The 26,297-nt window shown below is 49.4% G+C and overlaps 2 protein-coding genes across 5 annotated transcripts in view; one reads left to right on the top strand and one right to left on the bottom strand.

Moving 5' to 3' along the window:
* LOC122382726 (Golgi reassembly-stacking protein 2-like) overlaps positions 1–26,297 on the bottom strand; it is a 78,544-nt gene that overhangs the window by 25,839 nt on the left and 26,408 nt on the right. The window lies entirely within an intron of this gene.
* LOC122382728 (single insulin-like growth factor-binding domain protein-1) lies at positions 23,816–24,912 on the top strand. The gene has a single exon (XM_043368425.1). It carries the CDS (start codon positions 24,073–24,075, stop codon positions 24,352–24,354), a length of 282 nt encoding a protein of 93 aa, XP_043224360.1. The 5' UTR covers positions 23,816–24,072; the 3' UTR covers positions 24,355–24,912.

The raw sequence follows: 26,297 nt of genomic DNA, 5'->3' as shown, positions 1-26,297 counted from the left end.
AAGTTACGTGACATGATATGGCGAAGCCACAAATCTCCGGCTAAAGAAAGAAGATGTGCTCGAAAGACATGCAACCATCTAAGACGGTATTGCCTTATAAATCAAAACAAAAATGCTTAGTGCGCGTTAATCACGGCATTGAGCGAACACACCAACCGCAAGAAACACAATATTACATCATTTTCCTTATACTGTCGCATGTCAACCCATTAACCCGCGCCCCGCTGGGCTATTCAGCCATACGCGCCCTGCTGGGGGGGGGGGGGGGCAGATTCTGCCCCCCTGTCTAACTTCCGAACCGATGGTCGTAGAAAGACGGGGAAAACGGCAATCGAAAGCTCTCAACAAGGCGGATCTTAAGAGCCCAAATTTTTTTGCTTAAGTAGGTCAGAGGTCAGGTCAAGGTCAGGTCAAGGGTACAAGATGCAAGTTTCTACAGTATCGGCCTTGCACCGTAGTTGCCGAAGAATGGACTGAGACTGATTGCCCAAAACGTGTTCTTAGACTACCAAGACAATATTCGATGCATACAATGTCATTCAAGGGTCAAGGTCAAGGTCAGGTCAGGTCATGTCAGGTCACCAAAAACAAAATATAGAAAAGGGCATGTGCGACACATGTTTTATGGGTCATTTTACTCATAGAATTCAATAGGCACACTCAATAAGTGATATGGACCACCTCTGGATGAATTTCAGGTCGAGGTCAGGTCAAGGTCAGGTCAACTGAGGTCAAATTTTGAAGTTGGTTTTTAAGGCCTAAAAAGGTGTCTATCTGATGCAGTTTTTGACGGCGAATCGAATGGTGCTATTTTTGTTTCCGTACGAGGTCTAGAACTTCCAAAAAAAATCATTTTTCAAAATTTTTGTGTGTCGTGACGTCATAAAATTTTGAATAACTTCCACATTTTTGAACCGATTCTTCTAAAAATTGGTATGTAGGTGCACATAGACCACTTCTTTGACATATATTCCGGTTTTTTCGATACACCCAAAATTTTGGATTTTATAAATATTTTCCCAAAAAAGTCAGTTTTTTGAAAAAAATTGGGCCAAAATCCAAAATTTTCAAAAAACCGAGATAGCCATTTGATAGACAAAGTAGAATCACGTATAACCTTTTTTGTTGCGTCTTGATTCCTTTAAAAATGACGATGTTAGCGGCGTTTGAAATTTTGCCATTTTTGAGGCGAAAATGGCGAACATGACGTCACTTAAACGTCATTTTCTCAAAAATTTTCCGACGGATTTCGCTAAAATTTTCAGGGAACGTGTCAAATTGATGTATGATAAGGTACTGAAAGTTTGACGTCGCTGGCGTAACGCGTTTAGAAGTTATTGACGAAAAACGGGAGGGGGGGGCAGATTCTGCCCCCCCCCCAGCGGGGCGCGGGTTAAGTACCGTTATTCAAGAATTGTTTGACCTATCCATATAAGCGAGCATGTGTATAGTCGTTGGGCAGACATTATCGTAAGACTGACGTAAACGCCAACCGCCACGCCTCCGTAGAAGGAATGCAGTACCTACTAATGACATCAACTGTCACAGTATTCAAGGTATGCTGACAAAGAACACACGACGACAAGATGGGAAGCATGCTTCAAGTAAACAAGCATAGGTTGCAGGCAAGAACTTACTTTGCCAAAAAAATAAAATTGCAACAAAGCTTAAACCATGACTTTGCAATTTGAAATGCCAATGCTTTTGCTCCAGTTTCAGTCCTTAGCTCTCATGAGATAAAGCTGTTTCCTGTTTATCAGAATAAGGCACTAAAAATATTTACAATTTGCGTGCCTTCCTTCTCACTGCTCGACATAAAATTTATTTCAAGCTCTCCCACAATTTTTCCCACAACACTCGGGAAGTACAGCCCGGCTCGGCCAGCTTATGTCTGAGCCGCGTTCCAGCCTGCCACAGCCGTGGCCCATGAATATATTCGTGGAAAACACACAGCCCACCGTCCTTACCAAACGCCACCCATAGCATAACGACAGCCCGCGAGACGCCAGAAGAAGGCAACCGCGTGCCCTACGGATAGTCTGGGTTTGTGCTAGATCACGGTTCTCAGAAAACACGATTTTTGCGAGAAAAAAACTCTGACCGCAAGCAGCGCACGAACACCGGAGTAAACATTCAGGAAGACTGCTATCCCAAACACGATGCATGCTAAAAGAAAGAAAAAAATGTCAGATCCCTCAGATAAGACGATCATATAATAAAACATAAGCAAAACAATAAAGTATTAAAACATTATGCTCCACGTAAAAATCGAATCTACGGATGAGTAGAGTATGCAATACTTATTACCGAATGACAACACAACCTTCTTCCCGTTATTCTCATTATCTTTTGCACACGACAACCAGCCAACTTGTTCGGCATTCCAGGAATCCACCCGCGAACCGCACGTCGCACCATCAAAGACGACGCACGCTGATATGCATCATCTAGGTGATCAACATCACACGTTCAACTGACGACCCCGGGAGGAAAATCCCCAGTCCACCCCTCACAGAGCGGCCTGGGGGGCGGCTCACGTCCTTACGAGATCTCATGGCGTCCTCACGAAATCTGAGGGAACTAGGAAACGAAGCCGACGCGCCGAGCTGGACACAAAAGACGTCACGATTGCAGCATACTCCGTTAGAAGCACACTCACGCTCCATGACAAGTGGGAGATACCGAGAGACGGTGGAGTGGATGTGCCACAGCGCAGAACAGCGTGAAAAACAGAACACAATACTAAAGCGTCTACCAGTCAGGAGCCAGTGCCATGGGGTAGGGTTAAGGTGCTACAGCTAGGCCAGGACCAGAAACGACTGGCGCTTGCGGCACCTGACCTAGCTGGCCGATGGAGACGGAACAGGGTCACGGGTCACGGGAATTACAGGGCAATGGACATATAGAGACCAACGTAAGTGGATGTGCTGTCTTGGTGTGCGTCGGAATAACTAACCGATTTCAAACATGGCACCTTTACAAATAAGAAAAAATGAAATACATTCAAAAGCTCACATGTCACTTTGAACTCAGCATATTTCCCAAAAATATGTATAATCCAGAGCAAATAAGGAATTCAATCAAAAATTATTCAGCCGATCACAATGTCGAAAGCAAAGTTCGCTGGTAACAAATGTCTCGGCATTCCTATTTCGTAACCCCTGTTACCACCGAAGTGTGATTCATGTAATAAATCCCTCTTTGATCTCTGAAAGCTATAACATTGAGCCGGAATGAGCGTAATACCTGCCAACACAGCTAACCCCTCACACCCAAACATTTCGACACGGCTTCGGGAGTTCAAAGCTCCGCGGATTACCGGAAAACCGACAGCCAAACGCCTCTTTCCGTCCATTCGTCTTCCCAATCGCCGGAAAGTGACCCACAATCTCTGAGAATCGACCGGACCAATACCGAAAACTAGGAGTGCCGACACGGCTCCTGGGCGTGCGAAGCCCCAAAACACATCCGAGAGCGAGTTGTAAGTGTCGGGAGAGCTGCCCAGGGCGTCTAACTGGCGCCACGCAGCGTTGTGGTCGCGACTGACCGGCGTTTGCTCGGCCGAGAGTGAATGCAGCAGCACTCGTTTCACGGATTGTTCTGTTCCTCTGCATGTCACCTGCCAACAGGTCCGGAATGACCCAGCTAATCCCTGGGAAAGGCAGGGATTCAGGCGGAGAATATGCTCATAGTAGGTAGGGCGGAGACGGAATGCGAAGGGCACAATAAAGAACAAAGCGGAACTGGCCGTTATGTGTCTACTGTCTAAGTAGTCTGAAACCTAAAAGTGAATACTTAGCCGGTTTATGTAAGCGGTTTGGGTTCATAACGTGAAAATACGCCAGAGTAAGTCGAAGGGGCAGCCCGTGCATGGCTATTCCGAACCACGCAGGCCATAACTACACGGAACAATTTAGGCTGAGCACGCTCAGGCCGGAGCACGCGCTCTGCTCAGTACCACCGAATCTCAGCGAGCACCAGCTCAGAAGCCTCACCTGACCACCATCCTTATTCTGACAGACAGCATCGAAGATCCGCTCAGCCGAGGAGACGTTACGCCATACGCCCGCATCTTCCACATCCCCAAAAATCAAACGAAAAACACCACGGCGCCGGCCTTGAAGTGGCGAAAATTCCGGCCGGGCAGCCTTGGCACTGGGGAATCCACTCCCGCCGGAGGAGAGCCCGAGCGAGAACTGTGGAAGAGGGTGGAGGGCGGCAGTGGTCGCCGTCCGCGACATACGCCATCGTGGCCTCAGGGCGATAGATGCTGCACTCAATACGATAGACTCGAGTTGCTCCCGAAAAGCTTCTACAGCCCGTTCATCCCTATTCTTTCAACTGCCACCAGAGCTATCACGTCTCCTACGTGCCTGATTGCTGCCGCAGCTCTCGAGAGCCAAATGGAAAACCCAGAGCGGTTCAAAGGGGCCTACAGCATTCAGATGCCAACAGAAGCTTCTAGTGACTGAGGAAGTAACTGGCTGCATAGGTCATCCCCCACCACAGCCCGAATTGAATCTCCTCAGCCGCAAATAGACGGCGCGGTTTTAAGCCTAACCACAGAATGTTCCTAATCCACATGGGCTAGATACTGTAAGGAATATTCGGCCATGCGTAATACAAGGCGCGAAAGAATGCACTAGAGTACGCTGTGTTTAGACACGGAAAACAAAACTCAGTTAAAAAAGTTTCAGAAGAACGTGCCAGGATCAAAGAAAAGCAAAAAGAAAAAGATAATGCTTCAGGTAGGAGCTTGATTGTTGAGATCTTTCGTCGGTTGATTTTAGTCAGACAGCCGAAGCTTATCTAAGCGAAGACACAAGGCTCCTGCACGAAGGATAACCATTATTGCATGGTGGTCTGCATCATTTAGAATTCCATTCATTATTTTGTTGGTTTAAAACACGTTCCGATCGGGTTTCCCGTAGGGAATTTATTACATTGCTACTGACGAGTCGCGTCGACCAGCGAAACATGTCTACGACGTGTAAAAATGACGCAGTATTTGGGGAAACCACGAACCGTATTAATACGATTAAATTCATGAACATGCTGTGAGCTCAGCAGGACCAAAATAGTTAGTCGAGACCAGCTTGACATAGCCCAACAGCTAAGAATAGCCTACCGCGTAGGTCTAGTTCCGTTGTCTAACCTGTTTGAGAAACATTAAAGGTAGTGTGCCACCTTTGAAAGATTTCCCATTTTATTTTTCCTAGGATAAGAAGCTTCTGTTTTTACCTAATATCGCAAAAAAATCAAAAATGGGCCTGGAATAGTGCCTTTTTCGCCTAAAAGTTTTTCGGTTTTTAGATATGTATAACAACTGTAGTGGGCTCACCTGCAAACAGGCGTCGGGCAACAATCGCGAATGCGGCGCACTTGTGACAATAAGCAAAGGTCATTATAGTGTTACGACCATACGACGTACGGGAATGAGTTATCAGCTGTCTAATCGTAGACAACACAATGTCGAGCCTTAAACTGTAAGCCCGTATTGGTATTGTTTCTTTTATTTGGCTGTCGAACATTATTTATGGTTTGAAATATGATTTTATGTAAAATAATTGATATGAAAAAGCCGTCTTATAAGTTATGACCCCATTTCACCACACGCAAGTGGCAGAAATGACAATGATCAGCTGACGCATTTTCTTGGCCGAAGTCAGAGCGCGCGGCCCGACGCACCACGCGTATTTGGAAATTCCGACCTCGACGAGCATCAGAAGCCACCTAACAGGCGTGTTCGAAACCGCAGGAGATGATGATGAACGGGTTTATCGAAACTTGATTGGATGAGCATATCGGTAATAGCGATTTCAGTGTGTGCATTTATTGTTCATAGTGGTGTGAAATGTGGTTGGGGTACGACCGACAACCCGTCGGGGCGAATTTCGCACTGGGGTACTCAAAATTTGAAGAATTTAAGACGTTTCCATGAGTTTTGAAGGTATGGATAAGTTCTAAAAATCCGGTTCTCCTTATCTGGGCCATTAACTCCATACGGTCCAAGAAAGCTGGCACACTACCTTTAACAGAAACATTCAAGAAAAGGATGAAGAGACAGCGCAACGTTTCGCCTAAAAGTAAGTAAACGCTAGCAGGCCTAACTTCGGGAGCCGCAGCTGCAAAAGATACGGAAACAAACAAGAAGAAAGCATAGGCAAATTCAGACCACAAACAGAAAGAGAGTCGGTGGATGCAGCTGATCCCGGGAAGCAGCGAGAATGACCCGGCGGAGGAACGGGACCGCGGATCGCACAGGAACGAGGAAGACACCGCCCGCGCGGCACTGCCGCAGTCTGGCCGGCTTACAGGGATCTGCTTACCCGAGTCGGCCGAGCCACGTGAGCATACCGAGCCACGTGAGCATACCGAGCCACGTGAGCACAGAGAGAGGCGGTCTATGAAACAACGCCAGAGACTCACTAGGGTGGTGGAGTTTGCGGATGAAGGAGGGCCCGGGCCTGAGCCAAGGTGCTTCAACACTGAACAGCTTATGAAAAACCGGAAACTCGCAAGAATCCTGTAGGAACAGAACAAACGAGGGAAGATGCAAATGCACAGGCATCTTTTCGTCATCCGATAAGACCGAATGGGGGCCGATGTCAACCAACAGGCATAACTCCACACCACTGTCTCAGTACGCACTTTTCAAAAGGAGCCAAATGTCATAGGAAGGGCAGACATTCTCATGAGATCTGATGGACAAATTTGACCCATCTATCCCTTCGCATCTGACGGTGCATGTTGTGCCTTGATGGGAGTAAACATCTAACGATAGATGCTTTTTGGAATTTGGTGTGGGAAATGTGTGTTCCAGAATTCGGCATTGTTTGATTACTTCAAAAACATTTTGCTTGACATGAGCATCTAGTTTCCCTGAGAAAGATAAACACACACGAGACATCTTTCTCGAAATACCACTCATCTAGATCACAAACAGAAAACAATGAGCGTGATGAACGTTGATGACCTCGCTAATTAAAGGGACCATCCCACCTTAACATTAGTTTTGAGTTGAGATAGCCAAGTTTGCGGCCAGGCTCAGAAACCACCATTTATCCTGGTCGCAACCCCCGCAGCTTTATGGTGTTCAAGAAATTTATTCCCTTTACTTGCAGGGTGGGACCAGCTTAGTCCCTATCTCTTAACCATTAGCGGTTTTTTGATGACGTCAGCAGTCATTTCAACGCCCGCCATTCCTTGAACCCGAGTTTTGCTGACCTTGAGCTCCCTTTTTTATCAACGTGAAATCCGTCGTCGGCGCTGAGAAAACCTATTGCTTTTCATTTTAATTTGAATATTAGAAGATACCCACCACTGGAACTTGGACTGATATTATACCAAGGCCGAAGATGATCAAGCTGCCTGCTATATCTGGAGCTTGGTGTTCAACTTCAACATGGAATAAAAAACAAAATATCAAAGCAAACTGGATATGGTACTGCAAGTTAAAGTCCAAAGAAATTTGAAGAGCTGACAATTGACATTAATTCTTTTCCTGCAAGGTTTCCATATGGAGATCACAGTCATACCATGAAGAAATATTTTTGATGTTAACAGTTGAAAGGGGATTTATCTTCCAGTTTTGACGAAAGACGCTGCTGACTGTCTTTGGAAAAGGATGTCGGCAGGAGGTGCAATTGTGCTTGTGAAGTGGTTATTAGAGTTGCAAAATTTCACTACCGCACTACCGGCATGCCGGTAATTTTTCACTATCGCAGGTTTTTTCGTGGTGTCTGGCATGTCGTGCCGGTAGCATGCCGGTATTTTTGATTTTGTACACACAAAAATTATCAGCATATGATTCAAACTTTGGACACTAAGAGGCTATTGAATTGTAATAACAGTAATCTGAGCCACTGCAAAATACATTTTGTGGTAGAAGTTCCATTGCTAAGGGTAGGGGACAGGGGTAACACATGAACCTCAGCATTCCACAGGTTTGGTTCTAAAATTAGAATTGTCAAGAATCTACTGTGGTCTATTAAAGGAAGACAAAGAATACTCGTTCATGTTGCCAAAGCACAACCAATTATTAAGTCATGTGTCATGTTTGGTAGGTAATAGGCATAATACAGTAACTAAAATAAATAAATGTTCATGGCAACATTCCCTAGGCAAAAGGCAGAATCAAAACAACACAAAACACATTGTTTGGAAACTGGCCTTGAGTCCTGAGATGTGGTCTGAGATAGGTACTCTACAAAGAATTTGACACTGAAAATCCGGCTGAACAGGCAGGTTTTAGGTAGCCCTGAGCCTAACTTTGGTCCCAAAATGAAATGAAAATGAATTAAACTGGCATTTTGTCTTATTTTTACAAGAAAACACAAGATGCAGACGAAATGAATACAAAAGTGACGCAATGTGGCGCAAAGGCAACCAAGGATTGACTTTTAAGATCCTCTGTCCCCTAAAGAAAGGATGTAAGCTGATGACGTAATATTTATTCATATGCCCTTTTGGTTGAATCACTCAAGAGAAATCAATTTTCTTATAGTGAATAACACTCACAGTGTTGATTTCATTGGAATTCAATATCGTGTTGGATGATTTTTATCAATAAAATCATTCACGAGGCAGAAGTTTGCAGTCCTAAAACCTTTTTTGCAGTGTTTTAAGCAGCTGGTTAAAAACTGTGTTATGGCGCATCTGTTTCGAACATCGAAATCATTGATAACCTTGTGTTTGTTCCCGCGTTTGAGATGGGGGAGGATATTATATCGTTTTTATACCTACATACTATTTGTTGACTTCTCAGGACAAGTGAGTTATTAACACATATTTTTACACGATTCGTATCTTACTCACGAGCCAGCAAGCCATGGCGGATAGGATGGCCTTGGCGGGTAGGAAAAAGCTGATGTTGATCTCGCTTCCTCAGTTAGGAACATGGCCGAATCTGTAGTTTTTTATATTGTGATTTGTGGCCATCTATAGTTCATGATTTGGTTGGTACCTGCAACATTTTAGGAGAATGTGGAAAATAAGAACGCTTGTGGTAAATGTGATTGCTGCTCACTGTGCAGTCTTCAGAAACACATTTAAGTATTTCAAGTTCTTTTTGTCCTGGCTTTTTTGATGATTGTGTTAATGCTTTTTGCAGGCAATACCTTTTTGATTGCAGGTGATATTTTAACAGCTGTAGACTGGAATTGAGTCTCAAAATTGTGGTATTTGTGGGGCGAACTCAGCCAACATCAGGCTGCTGGTAATTTTGGTTGGACAATGGGTGGCTGCTGGGTGGAGCGGTTACTGAAATTGCCAAAATGTGGCATGTCATGTAGGGGTTAGCCAGAATCAAGAATGCAGGTTTTTTGGTATGCCGGTAATTTGGCGGTTTTTTTGCTTGGGGCGTGGTAGCATGCCGGTATCCCAGAAAATTTTTGTGGGGCGGGGCGGTGCCGGTAGCAGCCCATTGGGAAAACTTTGCAACTCTAGTGGTTATAACTGGTCTTTTCACAGTATTAAATTAAATGTGCCATTGCAGCCAAGTGTGTTATCATGTAAGGTAAAATCAAAACTACAATGTTGGTTTTACGAGCATTGAGAAGGCTGGTAGGTAACACCTGCCTGTGCTCGTAAATCATGCTGCCAGAGTATTCTAAATTAATTTTATCATACACTTTTGTTGTCCAGGATGGTTCCACTATTGTTTGGTATCATATTATTCCATGTAAATATGGTAGTGTAAAGTCCGACCAACATGTTACCAGATTTGAAGCTGTTACGTTACCTAAGTACCTGTTTTTTACTGGCGTGGTGAATGTCACCTGGATTTTGTTTTGAGGTGCAGACCTAGTAACTCTGACTACATGGGTTTGAAGCTATTATCTATTCTGTTTTTACTGGCCTGGTGAATGGCGACTGATGTTGTCCGTGGATGGCACTGAAACAAATTTTGAGTGTTTTGTACAGTGTTTTAATACAATGCTGAGGGCTGAAAGTTGTCTTGTTTAGAGTGGTGAAAGTTCAGGATATGCCAGCCACCATGGTGGGTCAGAGTTAAATGTGTTGCAGTCAGTTCGGCTTCGGCAAGCACACGGATGGGCATACGCATCAAGACCTGCTCTGCCATACTTTCAGCCAATTTTACCTAGGTAAGTCTTTTCTTTTTTTCTGCCAAAAGCTATGACATTGTGAATTTCAGCACTGTGGCCTGTGTGTAGCTTTCAGGAAAGCAATTCTAAATAAAGCTCTGATAAAGTGCAAAATCAGCAATGCAGCCCTCTATTACATTTTCTACAACATCTTACATGTTCCTTGCATGGAGAGAAAAATGCAATGTTATGAATTCGTTTATTCACATAATTTGACAAGCATGCAGTTACCTGCTACTATCACTGCACAAAACAGAGCAGAAAACATCAGTTGATCAAACACAAGACATAACAGAAGTTTACAACATAGGGCCGCCGAACCTGCTTCCTCCCACCACAGTTGATGCCATTTCCTAGCCTGGCTTGATGTGAGCACTGAATAGCTGCTTTGTCTAATTACAGCTCACTACCATTCAACTTAAAGTTTAAACTACTCTCTTTAAAGTAAGAGTGAGAGCGTTCAGTGTTCATAGCAGCTCGACAGACGACAGACAACAAACATCTTGACAAACCAACCAGTATTTGATTTGGCTAATGATTTATGTGCTTGTTGTATCATGGCCAAACTACTTTAACAGCAATAATCCCTGTTTCATCTTGATCTTGCTTTTATTTCCATTTGAACTCAGATCTTGAAACAATCATCTGAAGTGATATCAGATACTGGCTTCTGTTTCTCTTGAAAGCAAGTTAAAACAACAATGATAAACTAAGGCAGGAGATGTGAGTTGTGGCAGTAGATTTTTGATTCAACATATGTCAACCTTATATTGCTTGAGACCTCTGTGACAGACAAACAAATATTTATAGTTTTTTGATAGTTTGGATTCTTGGCTTGATTTAGCAGATCAGCTGTGAACCTTGACTTTGAAATCACATAAATGTCATGGTACCCGAACGAATCCTCGCATGACATTTCTTCGTAGCACAATTTTTCGTCCGCATTTCTTCGTCTACAAATCTTCGTCGGTGCATTTATTTGTCCCTCAATGCTTACTCTTGCATATATTTGCGTTGAAGAAGAAATGCGAGCCGATTTTCATATACCCTGGTGCGAGACAAACCTCGCGTTCGATGTCTCTCGGACGGCGAAGATTCTACGTCGTCCGGCCAATCACGTTCCATAACCGCAGCCGAGCCCCCGCTGACCTTGAACGGGATTGGCCGGATGACGTAGAATCTTTGCCGTCCGAGAGACATCGAACGCGGGGAAAGTAATGCGATAGGTACGAATAAATGCCCTGACGAAGATTTGCAGACGAAGAATTGCGATACGAAGAAATGCCATAAGAATTGTCCTGGAATCCTTTATTGGCCATCATATATTGACCTTGATAAGATAAACGCATCATTCGCGCAATATTTGTCGCACTTTGATACCAAACTATTGCTTCCAAATGCCGACGTCAAGAAAACCTTTATGTGACGTCATAGAAACAGCGGATTTCCCAAAAAGTAAACAAACAAAAAAGTCTTATATCTCGAAAACGGGTGAATATTTTCCGGTAAAATTTGGTAGATGTTCATTTTCGCTCTTTGTGATTCACGCTACATCACTTTTATGCCAATTCATTAACTTTTTTGAAGGTGGGAGGGTCCCTTTAATGATACTTCATGACTTCTTGTGCAAGTAAAAATAACATTGAAAACTATAACACATACCTACATGTCCAATCAGGAAGCTTAACGTTCAGTAAGTCTAAATAAGAATCAGACCATGGTATACCCAGGCCCTGCCTAATGGTTTTCTAATACGATTGATCCATCATGAGATCTACCTGTGATAACCCGCCCCTCCAAACCCCCTCGGGACACCGGCCTGTCCCCGGTCCACCATCCCAAATCAGATCCCGGAAAACCCCGAGCCGCAGTTTCGCGGGGGTCGCGGGAACAAGAGCAGGCCCAGCGCCGACACGCCGTTGCTATGCTGGAGGCGTCTCACATCTTCCCGCGGTGAACTGAGAGATATCTGTGGATTTTCCACGTCTGAAGGGAGCCGCCGGCACGTCGGCAGACCCGCAGCAGAATGTCAACATGCTCTCAACAACGAATTGAAACTGATTTATTGGCGGCGGTGCGCCGGACGAGCTTGCGGCTATTTTCTCCTCGACACAATCAGTAACATGTTGCATTATACAATGAAAGATGCTAAAAAAGGCCAATAATTTCACACCGAACGAAAGAACGCTGACAGAGTCAAAACAAATCGTTGTCAACTCAGGGAATTCCGACCCAGTTTATCGGTAGGGAGTTCGACAGGTAGTTTAGCCGTTGACATCTACAAAACACTTGCTGAAACATGCATAGTCCATGTATATTGTATGTGGTTCACACGGTATTTGGCGGTCGTCGCCGCCTCTTTATTCCACTCATTGAATTTAATTCTAATTTAAACCACTTGGGTATTTCAGGTTACGCAACATCACACAGAAACAATGATGAGCGTTAACAAAAGTGCAAAGCAAAATTTTCGGCAGTTAATATCTTGCACTTGCTCGACGCTAGTAAATAGTCATGCTGGTTGGGAGAGGGAGAGAGTACTAAAACGGTATGCTAATTAATAATTTAATGATTTAGGCACCAATTTGCTCGGTCATTTCAGTTACGTTGAACGAATTAGATCCCCTTGGCACATACTCTCTAGGACATAACACAGAGGGTGAAAAATGATTCTTATATTGAATCAGCTATAAATGCTGACTGGGAGCTGCCATGACGATAAATATGCTTGCATAATGCATAATATATGCTCAATCACTCACCTTTCAAATTCGTCTCACGTAGTACTCTAGGAAAATGCATTCTGGAAAAGCCAACCCAACCGAAGCAGCCCACCCATTAATCCTCCCCCAAATAGTTCATGTCAACATCAAATTCGACATGTTGTGATAAAATCGGACGTGAGCTGTTTCAAGTGTATTCTAGTGGCGCGTTGGTTGTTTCGTATCGATTTATCACTGGTCTTCCCAGCGTCTGTACCCGTACCTGGACAGCCCGGCGGCGACTCTATTTAGGGTCGTCCAAACTCATCAGCATGACATGGGTAACTGCGGCCACCGCTGGTTGACCGGAGGGAGGGTGCTGGGCGGGGCAAGGAAATAGAGTGCGCGGGTTGGTAGGGGGAGGGTGGTGGGCGGGGCCAGAAAATAGAGCGAGCGGCTGTTGGTTGAGTGGTGGACAGCCGCTGGAAAATATGATCTTTAGCGACATGATCATATGCTTCCATAAGGCACGAGACTGCTAAGACCGGCGCAATATAATGGTTAACCGGACACGGAGTCAGGTGGGTATTACGGCCACCGGGCAGGGGTCGTCACAACCTGTCCCCTTCATCCCCTGTCACAGACTGGCTCTCCACTTTGGACTTTCCAGAGCGGCACGCAGCCGGCGGCGGCGGCCGATCTGAGACCCGCCTCTGACCGGTCTCCCTCTGACCTCCCTCTCCACCACAGGCCCGTACCGCCGCCGGCAGCGGCCACCACAGAGCCCGACCGGCGACCGCCGCGGGAACCACGGGAACCACGGAGCCCAGAACCGCCCGGGAACCACGGAGCCGAGAACCGCCCGGGAACCACACCGCCGCGGGCGGGGGACGCCCGAGACGACCGTCCAGCCGCCCCCGCCCGAGACGGCCGCCCAGCCGCCCCCGCCCCCGCCCGAGATGACCGCCCAGCCGCCCCCGCCCGAGACGGCCGCCCAGCCGCCCCCGCCCCCGCCCGAGATGACCGCCCAGCCGCCCCCGCCCGAGATGACCGCCCAGCCGCCCCGCCCGAGATGACCGCCCAGCCGCCCCGCCCGAGATGGCCGCCCAGCCGCCCCCGCCCGAGATGACCGCCCTGCCGCCCCCGCCCGAGATGGCTAGGCCTCCGCCCCCGCCACCGCCACGGCGGCGGCTTCAGAGGTCGAGGACGCCCACATTGCATACCGACCATACGAATGACAACAATTTCGATTATATGTGAAGGATTTAATTTTTATACCTACCCTTGCTGACTTCTTTTACGGCAAATGCTATGCCCTAAACCAAACTAACCAAACTTCCTGTTAGTGGTACTATGTTCTAACCAGCACTCGACTTTTCATGCCACTGTCTACATGCGTGATACGTCATACCTACATGGTATTTAATCACCTTCGCTCTTAATCGGTCACCTATCTAGTTACTATGCCAAGTAATCCAATCAAATATTCATTCAGATCCCACGCCCAAATCACGGTAGTACTACCAAGGTCACGGGCTCCTTCCTCGCCATCGATAGCCAAACTCACCATGACACAGCACCCAAACTTCTTCAGAATGACACGAACGGAAACTCCTCCAAACCCGCTCAGGAAACTCCTCCCAACCCGCTCAGGAAACTCCTCCCAACCCGCACAGTTTGGAAGACGCCAGCGGGGCGTCCACTCCCACGAAACGTGTGACGCCAATCGTCACGCGACACGTGACCGTAACGGCCGTGACTCGTGACGGGATGTAACGGCGAGTGTTGGCGTTCGGAGTCGGCAACAACACACCGTATCTCGACAACAGCACGGAGGGACAAGGACGCGAGGGCAAGGGGTGGGAAAAGCCAGTCAGGGGTCACACGAAGCCGGAAACTGTTGCGCAGGCGCAGGTGTGAATGTGATTGGGATTTCAAACGAGTCGCTTTACATATAAACCTTATAGGACAGTTGTGCAAGAAGGGAGCTGGGTTCAAACGTCACGAGATACCAATCCGCAAACTCAGCATGAATGTAGGCCAATAATTCCGCCGCAGTAGCATGCCAAATGCTATCAGCTAGGCAAGTTCCAGTTGAAAAATAATTTCCAGTTGACATTGAGCTTCAATGATCCGATGGTAGGTATACCAAGTGACGGACTTTTGCATACATAATGGCGCTTCATAGTCATTCTTCACACGACCTAAGATTAAAACAGCTAGCTGACACACATGGGACAACCAAGACCCACTGCGGATAGCATAAAATGACGGCATCTCATCCGTCCGTTACATAAGCGCACGCTCCACACCGGAAGCGGGCTGCATTCCTCCGCTGTTGGAGGGTGCAGAGTGCAGACCAGGGTCACTGGCGGGTCAATAGGTCAGCGCGAACCATCAGAGGGACCGCCGCGACCGCAGCCGGCCTGGAGACGACGGGACTCCCAGAGGAAGGGCCGACCACGAGAGGCCCACAGACGTCCGCTACTTGGGGAGGGGAGCATCAGACACAAACATTCCCAAGGCGACCGTGTTAGTGTGTGATATTGTGGCACGCCGGCATGGCATGACGTTCAAAGTCAGTTTCTTGATTATATTGTCATATTTTGTGATGCCGGTAGCCCGCAGTTTGACAAGTGCGTGAGGTTATGACGCGGGGTAGACAGCACCCCAGCACCCCACCATAACACTTCTGCTACCAAGGCAGGCGACTCGGACTGCCCAACAACTACCCGCGCGGCGTGTGTCTAGGCTAACGGACGGCCCAGGTGGGAACAGCCCAGTGCCGCGCCCCCAGCTTGGGCAGGTTCACATCGGTCTCCTCGGAACATGGAGGGGATCGGCAGGGAAGTGAAGCTGGAAATACTCAGTGAGGAAATACAACCCGCGTCGTGACCAGCGGCTTGTGAGCGGCGACGGTGCCGCAAGTTAAAGCAGATCATTTCTGGGGCTGTGGTCAACGATCCACGTGTGACCGGCATATTGTGTGGCGTATGGTACTGTGAGAGGGTTATGAGGTTTCGTGTTAGGAGAGGGTAAGCTCACGCCGAGTCAAGAAGTGAGACATACCGCCAGCCGTCGTCACCACAAGTAGCAGATATAATGACGAGAAGGAATGGAGGAATGAAGAAAGCTGTTTTGTAACATCCACATTTTTCACCCAAGTTGTTTTGATATGGCTGGTCAAAACAATCTTCTTATTCAAATGTCGACTTTTAGAGCCGTGGAAGTATTTCCAAAACCCAAACTTTTACTAAGCTGATAGGATCATGCGTTCGTGACAATAAAACAACATCGGAGTCAGCCATGATGCGCTCTCTTCATCAAGCCGTCCCCGACGTCAAGCGGCGGATGCGTGCTACTGACCATCTTGGTGACATCACACTCCTAACGGCTGTGAACGAACGACGACCCTGGCAGCACCTAGCAACCGTTAGTGGCGTGCCGTGTTGATCAACAGACAACGGTGTGGCGTGGAGCACGTCGTCGTCGTGCCCTCTTCCTCGTCCGCCCAGTTCCCGGAGAACCAGAAACCAGTCCGTCTGCGCCCGTCGGGCACGTCGGCTGGTGAGGTTGTATAAGTTGGATCGTAGGTACCTACCAAGCGTATAGCTGCATCATGATGCAGAAGAATTAAAAGATCCCTCTGGTAGGTGAGAAGTCGTGCCCGCGGGACGAGCCTCCAGCCAAGTGGTGGAGCCGGCAGAAGGGCGGGCGAACAGGTGAATGGACCTACAGCGCAGTGTACTCCATGACCCCCAGAAGCCATCTCCCGGTACACCACGAAGTCACGCCAGGGTCTGGGGCCTCACGGACTGCCCAGCTCTCTCCGTAGACCGCAGCTCGTCCCGGCAAGGCCACCAGGGCGGCCGCGGCCCTGTCGGCACGGACTGGCCCTCCCGCCGGGAGAGTTTATGGCAGATTCACAGCGCCGTCAGACCGGAGATAAATTGATGACAACAAACGAGCCGCAAACGGCTGGGATCTCCTAAGCTGACGATGCCGTGAGAAGCGCCGTGAAAAATTAATGTCAGATAAACTTCCATCAAACTCATTCAGTATACCCCACGTTAGCCCGCTCGCCTATTTTATAAATCAAATAAATGTCCGAAGGGCCGTAAATCAACCGATCCCGAAACTTCACGATTTGTGTCTGGCACCTCTGTTCTCAGGGAAGAGGTGTGTGATTATCCCACCACGCTGCCATCTCCGAAGACAGCTGAAAGAGATAATGACATCTCCCCAAAACGAACGCATAAAACAGACTTAGATTCTCCCGGACCACATAAACTAGAGGAGTGTGTCACTATCAGGGTAAAGGTTATCACTTCGGGTATAAGGGTAAAGTCTTACCCTGATAAGACATAGCTTTTATCATTCATTGAAAATTTGGAAGAGGCGTTCTCAGCACATAAAATGGCAATGTCACAAGGCCAAATAAATACACCGGCATCAGGCTTTGTAGCTGATCGACACTTGACGCCAATCAGTGACGATGCTGATGACACCAAGCCTGAGAAGCTGTGTTTGCCTCCGATGGGAGTGGCGGCTCCCAACAGCGGACCCGGCGGAGACTTCAACGAAGGCGTCCGTCTAACACCGGGGAGAGAAACTCGCGTGCGATACGCTACACGCGACACCAAGATCTCAACGCCAGTCTCTGGGAAGCTTCGCCTGCGTACGCTTCGCAAAAACGATTCGTAAACAGCTTGAAGATTCACTTCCGTTTGCTTCCGACACGCCTTCGCAATGCTGCTTTAAAGCCCACCTCTTCACCAGTCAGACGATAAAAGCCACTCGTCTACATATATGATTCGCGTCTGTAACCACCCGCCAGCAGACGTCAACAAACTCCCGGCTGGTGAATCACGACGTCGTCACGGCGCCTCGGGGCGCTGCAGCAGCGGCCGAGGGGCACCGTTCCGGCAGCGTCACAACGTCCTTCCTTCCGTTCCGACAAGACCCGGCCCCGGCGCCGGCGGCGGGCTGACGTGGTAACGTCGCCGGCGGAAACCATGACGTCGTCTGATAGTCTCCGGTCTCGACTCTCGAGCATGGTTTGACGACTGTGCAGGAGAGGGACTGTGAATCCCAGCGAGGCCTCATGGACCTCGGATGACTAGCAACACCACGCGTGTGACGGTACTTACGGGCGTCAAGACGTCAGTGACATCAGTCTAACCGTCACCGAGTCAGTGACTGACACGTCACACAGCACCTCCACCGTCACCATCATAGCGTCACCACCACAACGTGCAGGTCAACGGGCTTTTCACTGCTGTCACAACAAACCATCCGAGGCCACCATTGCCTCGGATTGCATCTCATTCCACCCCAGGCGGCTGCGGCCCCTCTGAGACCCGTTTTTCTGCTCGTCTCCTAAGGTCCGTCTGGGAATTCCACCCTACCGTGACAAGGGCAGGAGGGAGAGAGTGAGAGGTGATCGGGGCCCGTGCTATCGGGGCGCCGTGTGTGCGTGCCGCTCCAGTCAAGGTCACCGGGTCAGTGTCACTGGGCCAGCCCGGTTAGCTGTGGACGTGGGCCCGGGGTGGGCTGACACAGGCCTCGAGGCTAGGGCACCAGAGGTGGCGTGACACCGATGCGGGGCTCAGGGTGCGCCATGCCGTCCGTGACTGGACACAGCCGGTCAGCTCCGGTCAGCGACTGGCAGCTGCTGTATGTGAATAGGCAGCTGGTCATACGTCGGAAGCAGACAGCTGACTCAGAACGCGCAACCGTGGTGAAATATGGAGCTGGGCAACCGAAGCCAGGAACAAGCGTCACGCCTTCCCATTGCAACTTCTGCTCGTGCTAGGTCCGCTGGTAGATAACAAAGCAAAGTCTTTCAAAGGCGATCAGTGAGGCCATTCACTCCACGAGTGGCCAATAATCACCAGGTACGCCACAGCACAACTGGAGGGCACACTGGAGGGCCTTTGGCGCAGCCATCTGTAACGAACGTCCTTGGAGTGCACGACTGCACGTGCCATTGCTGGTCGTACACCTGGGAAGGCCAGATCAGCCACTACGTCGCACAGTGACTTTCAATAACTCTCTGTGACGACAAGCTGTGGGCACGCACAATGCACGCGGGCGAGCCAGGATTGCAGGAAACCGTCGCTGACCGGCTGCATACCGGACGACGCATGGTCATTTAACTGTCCATTGATTCACCGGAGTGGTGAGGAACCCCAGCGTGTCATTAATATACAGAGAACGGCGAATAATCAGTCGGCAGGTGACCCATCTCAAAGAGGCAGCCCAGTTGATGACTCAGCATCATGTGCATACCGATGTTGACCGGTCACCGTGGGAACAACATAATTCGGAGAGCCATTGCGTGTTTAGGTGTGTGACGCATACCTGCATAGCGCACAAGAAAGGTGATTGGCTGCCAGGGGAATACCTGAGGCGGCTGAGCAGCCCGTATAGGCTGCTTCATTGGCGGAGGGTGATTCATCGGATGCCACCCACAGCATTCACATGATTCTTGGATAAGATGTTTCAGCTAAGGTGGAAGCATATGAATCGACTCGAGTTATCAGCGCTGAGGTCTAAAAGATATCCACAAAAGGTAAGACAATGTGAGGGTATATGATCCGGATGGGACGGCACAATAAAGGAAATGTCAGAACTCATGTGCAAAACACATTTATATGGACAAAACAAAGAGAAATGTACTGGATCATCGATGATCACCAATATTATCAGAATAAAAAAGATGGACGTTCTTTTTTTAAAGTAAGTAAATAGTTATTCCTAAATTATTTGTAACAGACGTAACTGCGTTGGGCAATCGATCTACCCGATACAAAATGTTATCATCACCCGGTTTTATCATTACTAGCCTAAACAGTGGGCGTAACCAACCGAGGGCCCCTATCCGAGTCCAGTCTTATCATGGGCCACATCCGTAGTGCGGCGTGTCAAAAAGGTCCGACGGAGTCCGATCTGCTTGGTCTGGAAACGTGACGTTATTAAACAGGCCCCCTTCCGGACACACCCATCAACACCAGTGACCAGATCCCGCGCTGGCCTTTGCCCTTCACGGCTCGTGGCAGGCATCAGTTAATCCTCACTGACAAGGCTGGACAAATGTCAACGTAAACATACCCGAACTGAGGCCAGTCGAGCAGTGCATGCATTGTGACACCATTGAGATCCTTGGTTCAGAGCATTTAGGGTCAATTTACTGTAGCTTTCAAAGGAAAAATACCAGCACAAGCAGGCATGCGTGAAGCCTGACATTGTGATTGGGACAATGAGACGCTAAACTCCAACGGGCGAACAACTACGCTTTAAGTTCTTACAATGAACCGGGCGATGTTCATGCTGGTTGACTCGTAAACCAAAACAACTTGAATGACTTTGAACCGGGCGATGTTCATGCTGGTTGACTCGTAAACCAAAACAACTTGACAACCTTAATTCCCAAAACATCCCTGCACTGGAACCAATTGCCTACGCACATACGAAACTGCCAAGAGATGAAAAATTCAAACAAAGCATTAAACTACTACTCGGCACACCACAGCCCCCACACTACAACGCACTAGGAACTAAGGTTGGGAACACTTTGCACACACAAATCAGACTGGGGATGTCCAAGTTAAACGCACACCAGTACTCTATACAAAAAGTAACAAGCCCCGAGTGCGCCTGTGGCTACACACAAGAAAACACAAAACACTTCATCCTTCACTGCCCACACTACGCACTGACGAGGTCCACACTATTTGCACAAGTATCCACACACCTCAACATTGATTTCAACAACCAATCAGACACCATGAAATTAGACACACTTCTACACGGACACAACACGACAAAGCAAAACGCATCTCAGGTTCTCCTTGCCTTTCAATCCTTCCTCAAAAACACCTCCAGACTGATATAGCCCCGTCTCGGTGGACTGGCGCCGGCCCGCTATCACCGCTTATCAATGCAAACTGTCGCGGCAGCCGACCTGACTCTCCGCGGCCCTGGATTGTACCATATTCATTTATTCTGTTTACGTTACCAGGTGGTGGTGCCTCGATTTAAAGGGACACTCCCACCTTAACATTAGTTTTAAGTTGAGATAGCCAAATTGGTGGCCATGGCCTGCAAATACCGGTTTGGGCACTCACAACATCGACAAATGCTTTAATTCGGAGATATGGAATTTCAAACTTGCGGTTTTCGGATTCTAAGGGGCTAGTGCATTGGTATGCCCCCTTAGAATTTGTGACGTCAGCGGAGATCTAACGATTTTTAAATCTTTTACTAAAACGTTTGGTAGCACGCGGTGGTATATGCTGCTTTGCGCGCAACAAATGCCGCACTTTCAAATAAAGTCGCTAGGAACAGCGGAGATCCCAAAAAGTAAACAAAAGTAAAAGTCTAATATCTTGAAAACCGGTGAATATTTTTCGATGAAATTTGGTAGATATTCGTTTTCGCTCTTTCTGAACCGAGCGACATCACTTTCGTGCCAATTCATTAACTTTTTTGAAGGTGGGAGGGTCCCTTTAAGCATCAGCTTTTGCACCACCACCTGGACTATCTGCTTATTTCCATTTTATGTCTAATAAATGTGTTTTGTTGTTGTTGTTGTTGTTAACAGGCCTGCGCAGTGTTGCTATGGAATCTGCCTCGTCCTTCAACAGCCTTGCCAACAAACAAAGACCAATTTCGGCATACCACTGAAAGTTATCAGTCAACTCACATATCTTTCAATGGCCTGTCCTCGAAAAAGCGTCTGTTGATGCTAGTCACACAACGTCGCAGAAGAAAAGATTTCGCGTCACGAGGATACTGACCCGGGCCCAAGCTGGTAGCTATCAAGCAACCGTTCACAGTTGAAACCCAGGGGTTTTTACCACCCGGACGACGTGAGAAAATCGTGGCAGTGTTGTGGTTGGACGCGTGCGACTCTGCGATGATTATTGGAGGTAAGCACGGAATATTGGCGAGAAGCGGCGGCAACAGCCTTCGGGGTAATAGTCGGTGTTTTTCCCAGTGTCGCGTGCGGTCCGTCTCTTCGTGATCACTCCGTTCTAACACAGAAACGGAACTGCCAAGTAGTTTAGCAGTTTACGGTATTCTCAAACGAACGGGTTTCCTTCATTCGCTGGACAAGTACCATCAGTTCCAATTCGTTAGGTCAGTCTTGACTGCATCAAATTACGATTTGACGTACGAGTAGTTCATGCTGGAATGCATTTGATGTGGTTTGACACACGGCGAGATCTTATTAAGATGACGTAGACCGCGATGTATGGCGAAGAGTTGCCTTATCAACCAGAACTACCTTCCTTAGAAAGTTTTTAACATCAGATGACATTATGAAATTGCTCTTCTTCCCTCTCGGTCTACCCTTGATAAGCAATACGACAAGAAGACCCAGCGCCTCTCGCTGCTGACAAGATTCCACCATCCCCATTGTCCCTTACAAACCGTTTGGCCAGTGGCAAATCCACCATAACCGCTAGCTACGTAGTCAGCGGTTACCAAAAATCCCACTGTCTCGTCTTCTGGAATACTCTCTTTGTTTTATCTACCGCTGGATAAAACGGGCCTCTTCTGTCGATGCTTCGCAATAACCTGGTAAATACCGACTACTCCCCGACGCCTCAGACCACCTCAGAGCACCTCACGCACTCTGTAGCTCTCAGTGGGACGTGGGTATATCGGGGCTAACCCTGTGATCTCAGACGGGACACGAGCTAGCGCCGACGCAACGCCGTCATTGCGGGGGTTAGCTGAACTTGCAATGCCAGAGCATCGCCCTTCGGGTGCGGTCAGTGACATAGTGTGAGCCTGTTTCGCAATGGGAGGAACTACAAGCAGGAATTATACGCGATAGGTAGGTCGGCGTTGCTGACGCGAGCATTGACCGCTGGTGCTAGGGCGTTCCAGGGGAGAGAGACAGCAGAGATGTGGATAATCAGACCAGCAGCCGCGACCAGCAACTTAACTTGCTGATGAGTGTTCAATAACTGCCAATCAAGATTTTTAAGAACTTCCTGTCCAGTGTTCAGCAGCTCCGTCCCAACCAGTCCCCGTCCCCTTTCACTGTCACCTCTTCACGCGTGTCTCACACTACCGGGAAACCCAGGGTGTCAGTGGGGTCGCCCCACCTCTGACCTCTCACTGACCCGGTACCTCGACCTCTGACCTACTCTGCCAGAGTATGCTGTTCTGGAGTTGACCGTGACCTCTATAACGTTCGGTAATATTCCGTGATGAGACGGTAAGGATTTCATGAACCTCCGTGAGAGAAAGACGTGAGCGCGGGTGGTAAGACTTACAAGGTTTATAAGGTGAAGTGTAGAAGAGGTTGATGGTCGCTTCGAAGTTCATAACTACCGCCCACTGATTGATATGATGGGAAATCGATAAAGCACCGGGCGAACCACACCTTCCACGATCGATCAAATACGGATACCGATCAATAAACCAAGATGTGCCAATAAACGGCTGATTTCATGATACTCTACATAAAAATGGCAATATGCTTTCAGCTGCATTATGCAGAAGATTTTGCTCTCAAAGTTTTCAAGATATCTGCTGAGATGAAAAGCGAAAACCGTGCAGTAGCGGCGGAACACCTTCAATTAAGAGGGGGGGGGGGCACTGCCGACTTTTGGTCCCATTCTTCCCATGCAACGCCCATAGGGCTAATGTTAAAATGCCAAAATCAAAGGGGGGCACGGTGCCCCGGTGCCACCCCGTTCCGCCGCCTATGAAACCGTGTGAGCTGTTGAGCTCCCGGCAGTTGACCGTTTTCTCGTCCTCATTTCGGAGTTCCCCTGGATCGGACGGGTGAGCCAGGTCATCTTGGGCGGGGCGCTGACCTTTGCACCTTCTGCCGTCTCAGCTACAGCGCAAAGCCACGGCGACGACACACCACGCGCCGCCGCTGCCGTAAATACCGGCCAGTGACGTCACCAGCTGCTGAGCGCTCATTGGTCGAGCGGGCAGCGGCACCAATATATAGCGCCAGCCGACGTCGTCGTCAGCAGAGCTGAGTAAGCTGCGAACGGTGAGCGCCCTCCCGCGAGACCGGCAACAGTACCGAGTATCACGTGCAAAGTGCATCCTCGTGATTACGACGAAGGAAGTCAACCCAGAAGCTGCCAACTGAAGCCAAGAGGCAAAGCCTATCTGTGATCAGTTACGTGACCTTCGAGGGTGGTGAAGCCACTCCACGCCCATTCGGCGTCATCTTCATCCGCCTCCGCCTGTGTGCATCCGCCCACCTCCAGCCAGCAGTGCTCGCCATGGGTGTGTCAATGCGATGCTGCCTGCTGGCCGTGACTGTGCTGTCCGCGCTTCTGGCGTCAGCTGCCGCCATGCCCGCCTGCAACTGCACCTACCGCAGCTGCGAGCCCGAGCTGCGCGAGTTCCACTGCCCGTACGGCGAGGGCCGTGACCCGTGCGACTGCTGTCGGGTCTGCCTCAAGGGGCCGGCCGACAAGTGCGGTCCCCTGGAGACGCCCTGCGGCCACGGCCTCTACTGCGATCCCGTCAAGGGACAGTGCCGCTCCGTGCATCAGGCATGACCTGGGTGAGAGTTTCAGCCAGCAGCGGCGTCCTGCAGGGAACACCGTGACGGACTTCGTGACAGCCGTGACGGTTCGAGCGCTCCGTGACGCGAGACCGGCCAGCTAGCCACCGCGAGCAGTGCCGGCAGAAGGCGGGCCACCCCGCCGGTGCCTCACCGCTACACCTTGGGAAGACCAACGCGGTAAGCGCTGACAACTGCCAGTGAAGCAGCAGACCACCGTACTCCGTCGAGACACAATGGACTGTGTGCAGCGGTCCAAAGCAGGAGCGCCCCATCACCATCTCAGTCGCCGACCTCACTGTCCGGCCCGCTACGTCCTATCGGCCGTAGCCACCAGACGTCCGGTCGTGCTCGCACGACCCCGACGCTCTGATTTTGCCAAAGAGACCAGTATTTGTATGAGAGAATGAGCGTGGAATCGGTTGAGTGCATACGATGAATGCACTGTCGCTGAGCTTGTTGCGTAGTTGAGTTTTTATTGCTATCTTGTTGACAATGCATCCATAGTGTTATACCATGAAGTCGTTAATACAGAGACCAGTACAAACGGACACGTTGTGCCTTTTCCTGAGCTGGGGCGGAACGTCCCACGCGGCGACCGCTGGGGCCGAGCCAGGCCCGTCACTGGAGCGGGCGTCGGGCGCACTGACGGCACGACACCACGGAGCACGCGATCTTCCGCACGACGCTGAAGGTGACCTCATACGGCACGACAGATAATCGCAACGATACAACAGAGGGTATACAGCGTTTGTGCCTAAAAAGGCCGAAACATGTTGATAAGGTAAGTAGTACGAGCATTTTTACTACGCTCTAAATTTTATGTGTAATACTTTTATATAGGAATGAACCTGGCAAAAAGCGCCCTCTCTTGCATCAGATCTTCAATTTCTACGAAATCCTACGCCAACAGTTTCTCCCCACACCTACACTGCTCCAGCCACCACGTGACCGCAGTCTGGGGGCGGCACCAAACCGGGACGGGTTGACACAGTGCAGTGGCGCCTCCCCTACACTGCACACGTGCAGCCGACCCGCCGGACCGCCAGCCGGCGTCACGACTGGAGGCTGACTCAGCCGCCGGCGCCGGCGAAGCGGGGTCGGTACGTCATCGGAGCGGGTCGGTACGTCATCGACCGGCCGATACAATCGCGCCGCGGCACGAGACCAACACGACGCGGCACGGGTGGACAGGTAGGTCTCGGTCTGTCGTGTAGCGCGGTGTGGCAACTGACATCAGTGAGCGACATCGCTCACAGGCAATCGAGGGTGTGCGAGTTTTATCCCGAGACCTTGCAATTTCTCGGCAAACGCCCAGGAGTACCCACTTTGAACTCCCCGCGCAGAGATCAGGGCCGACCTCGGACAGGTGGGGAGTTTTGCCGCAGACAGGCGGTAGACGGTGGCGGTCTGGACGGTCAGATGACTGCCCATGTTCCAGGAAATACGGCTCGCCGACACCGAGCGACCGCTTCAGCCACTGCAACACCACACCGAGTCGCCACAGGCTTTTTATTCGGGAAATCCCGCACACATCGGAAAGCCCGAAAACGGTCTTTCAATTGACACAAAAGCTTTTTTAAATCATTGACAAATCAGCACCTCAATTAGCTGCGGCCGTTCGTTTGCCTGCTTAGCCACTCGCGTAATTTCACCATGGTCGTGGCCGTGTAGAACTTACGGTTCACTTCCACGTGAGCGACCCGCTGGGCCGCGTTTGCCGTATACGCCACCGACAAACGGTCGCCACACGAGGAAAACCTTCAGACGTGCCGATATCGTCTGCCGCGGCCACTTTGACGCACGAGCTGCGGGCGGGTGGCGTCGGCGGACATGAACTATTCTGGGGGCGTCTGAACAGGTTTGGTCGCAATCGTACCGCTCGGCTGACTCGACACGCAAGTTCCGCTATGGATATGACGCCTGCGTTTGCTCAAG

The sequence above is a fragment of the Amphibalanus amphitrite genome, unplaced genomic scaffold, assembly GCF_019059575.1.
Source record: "Amphibalanus amphitrite isolate SeventyFive unplaced genomic scaffold, NRLGWU_Aamphi_draft 000145F_arrow, whole genome shotgun sequence".
Classification (NCBI taxonomy): Eukaryota; Metazoa; Arthropoda; class Thecostraca; order Balanomorpha; family Balanidae; genus Amphibalanus; species Amphibalanus amphitrite.
Note: the sequence above shows the minus strand (reverse complement) of the source record. Positions and strands in the feature narration are given on the sequence as shown.

Bases quoted from the DNA above. Each gene is read 5' to 3' on its own strand.
- LOC122382728 (XM_043368425.1), top strand. From the start codon at position 24,073: ATGGGTGTGTCAATGCGATGCTGCCTGCTGGCCGTGACTGTGCTGTCC.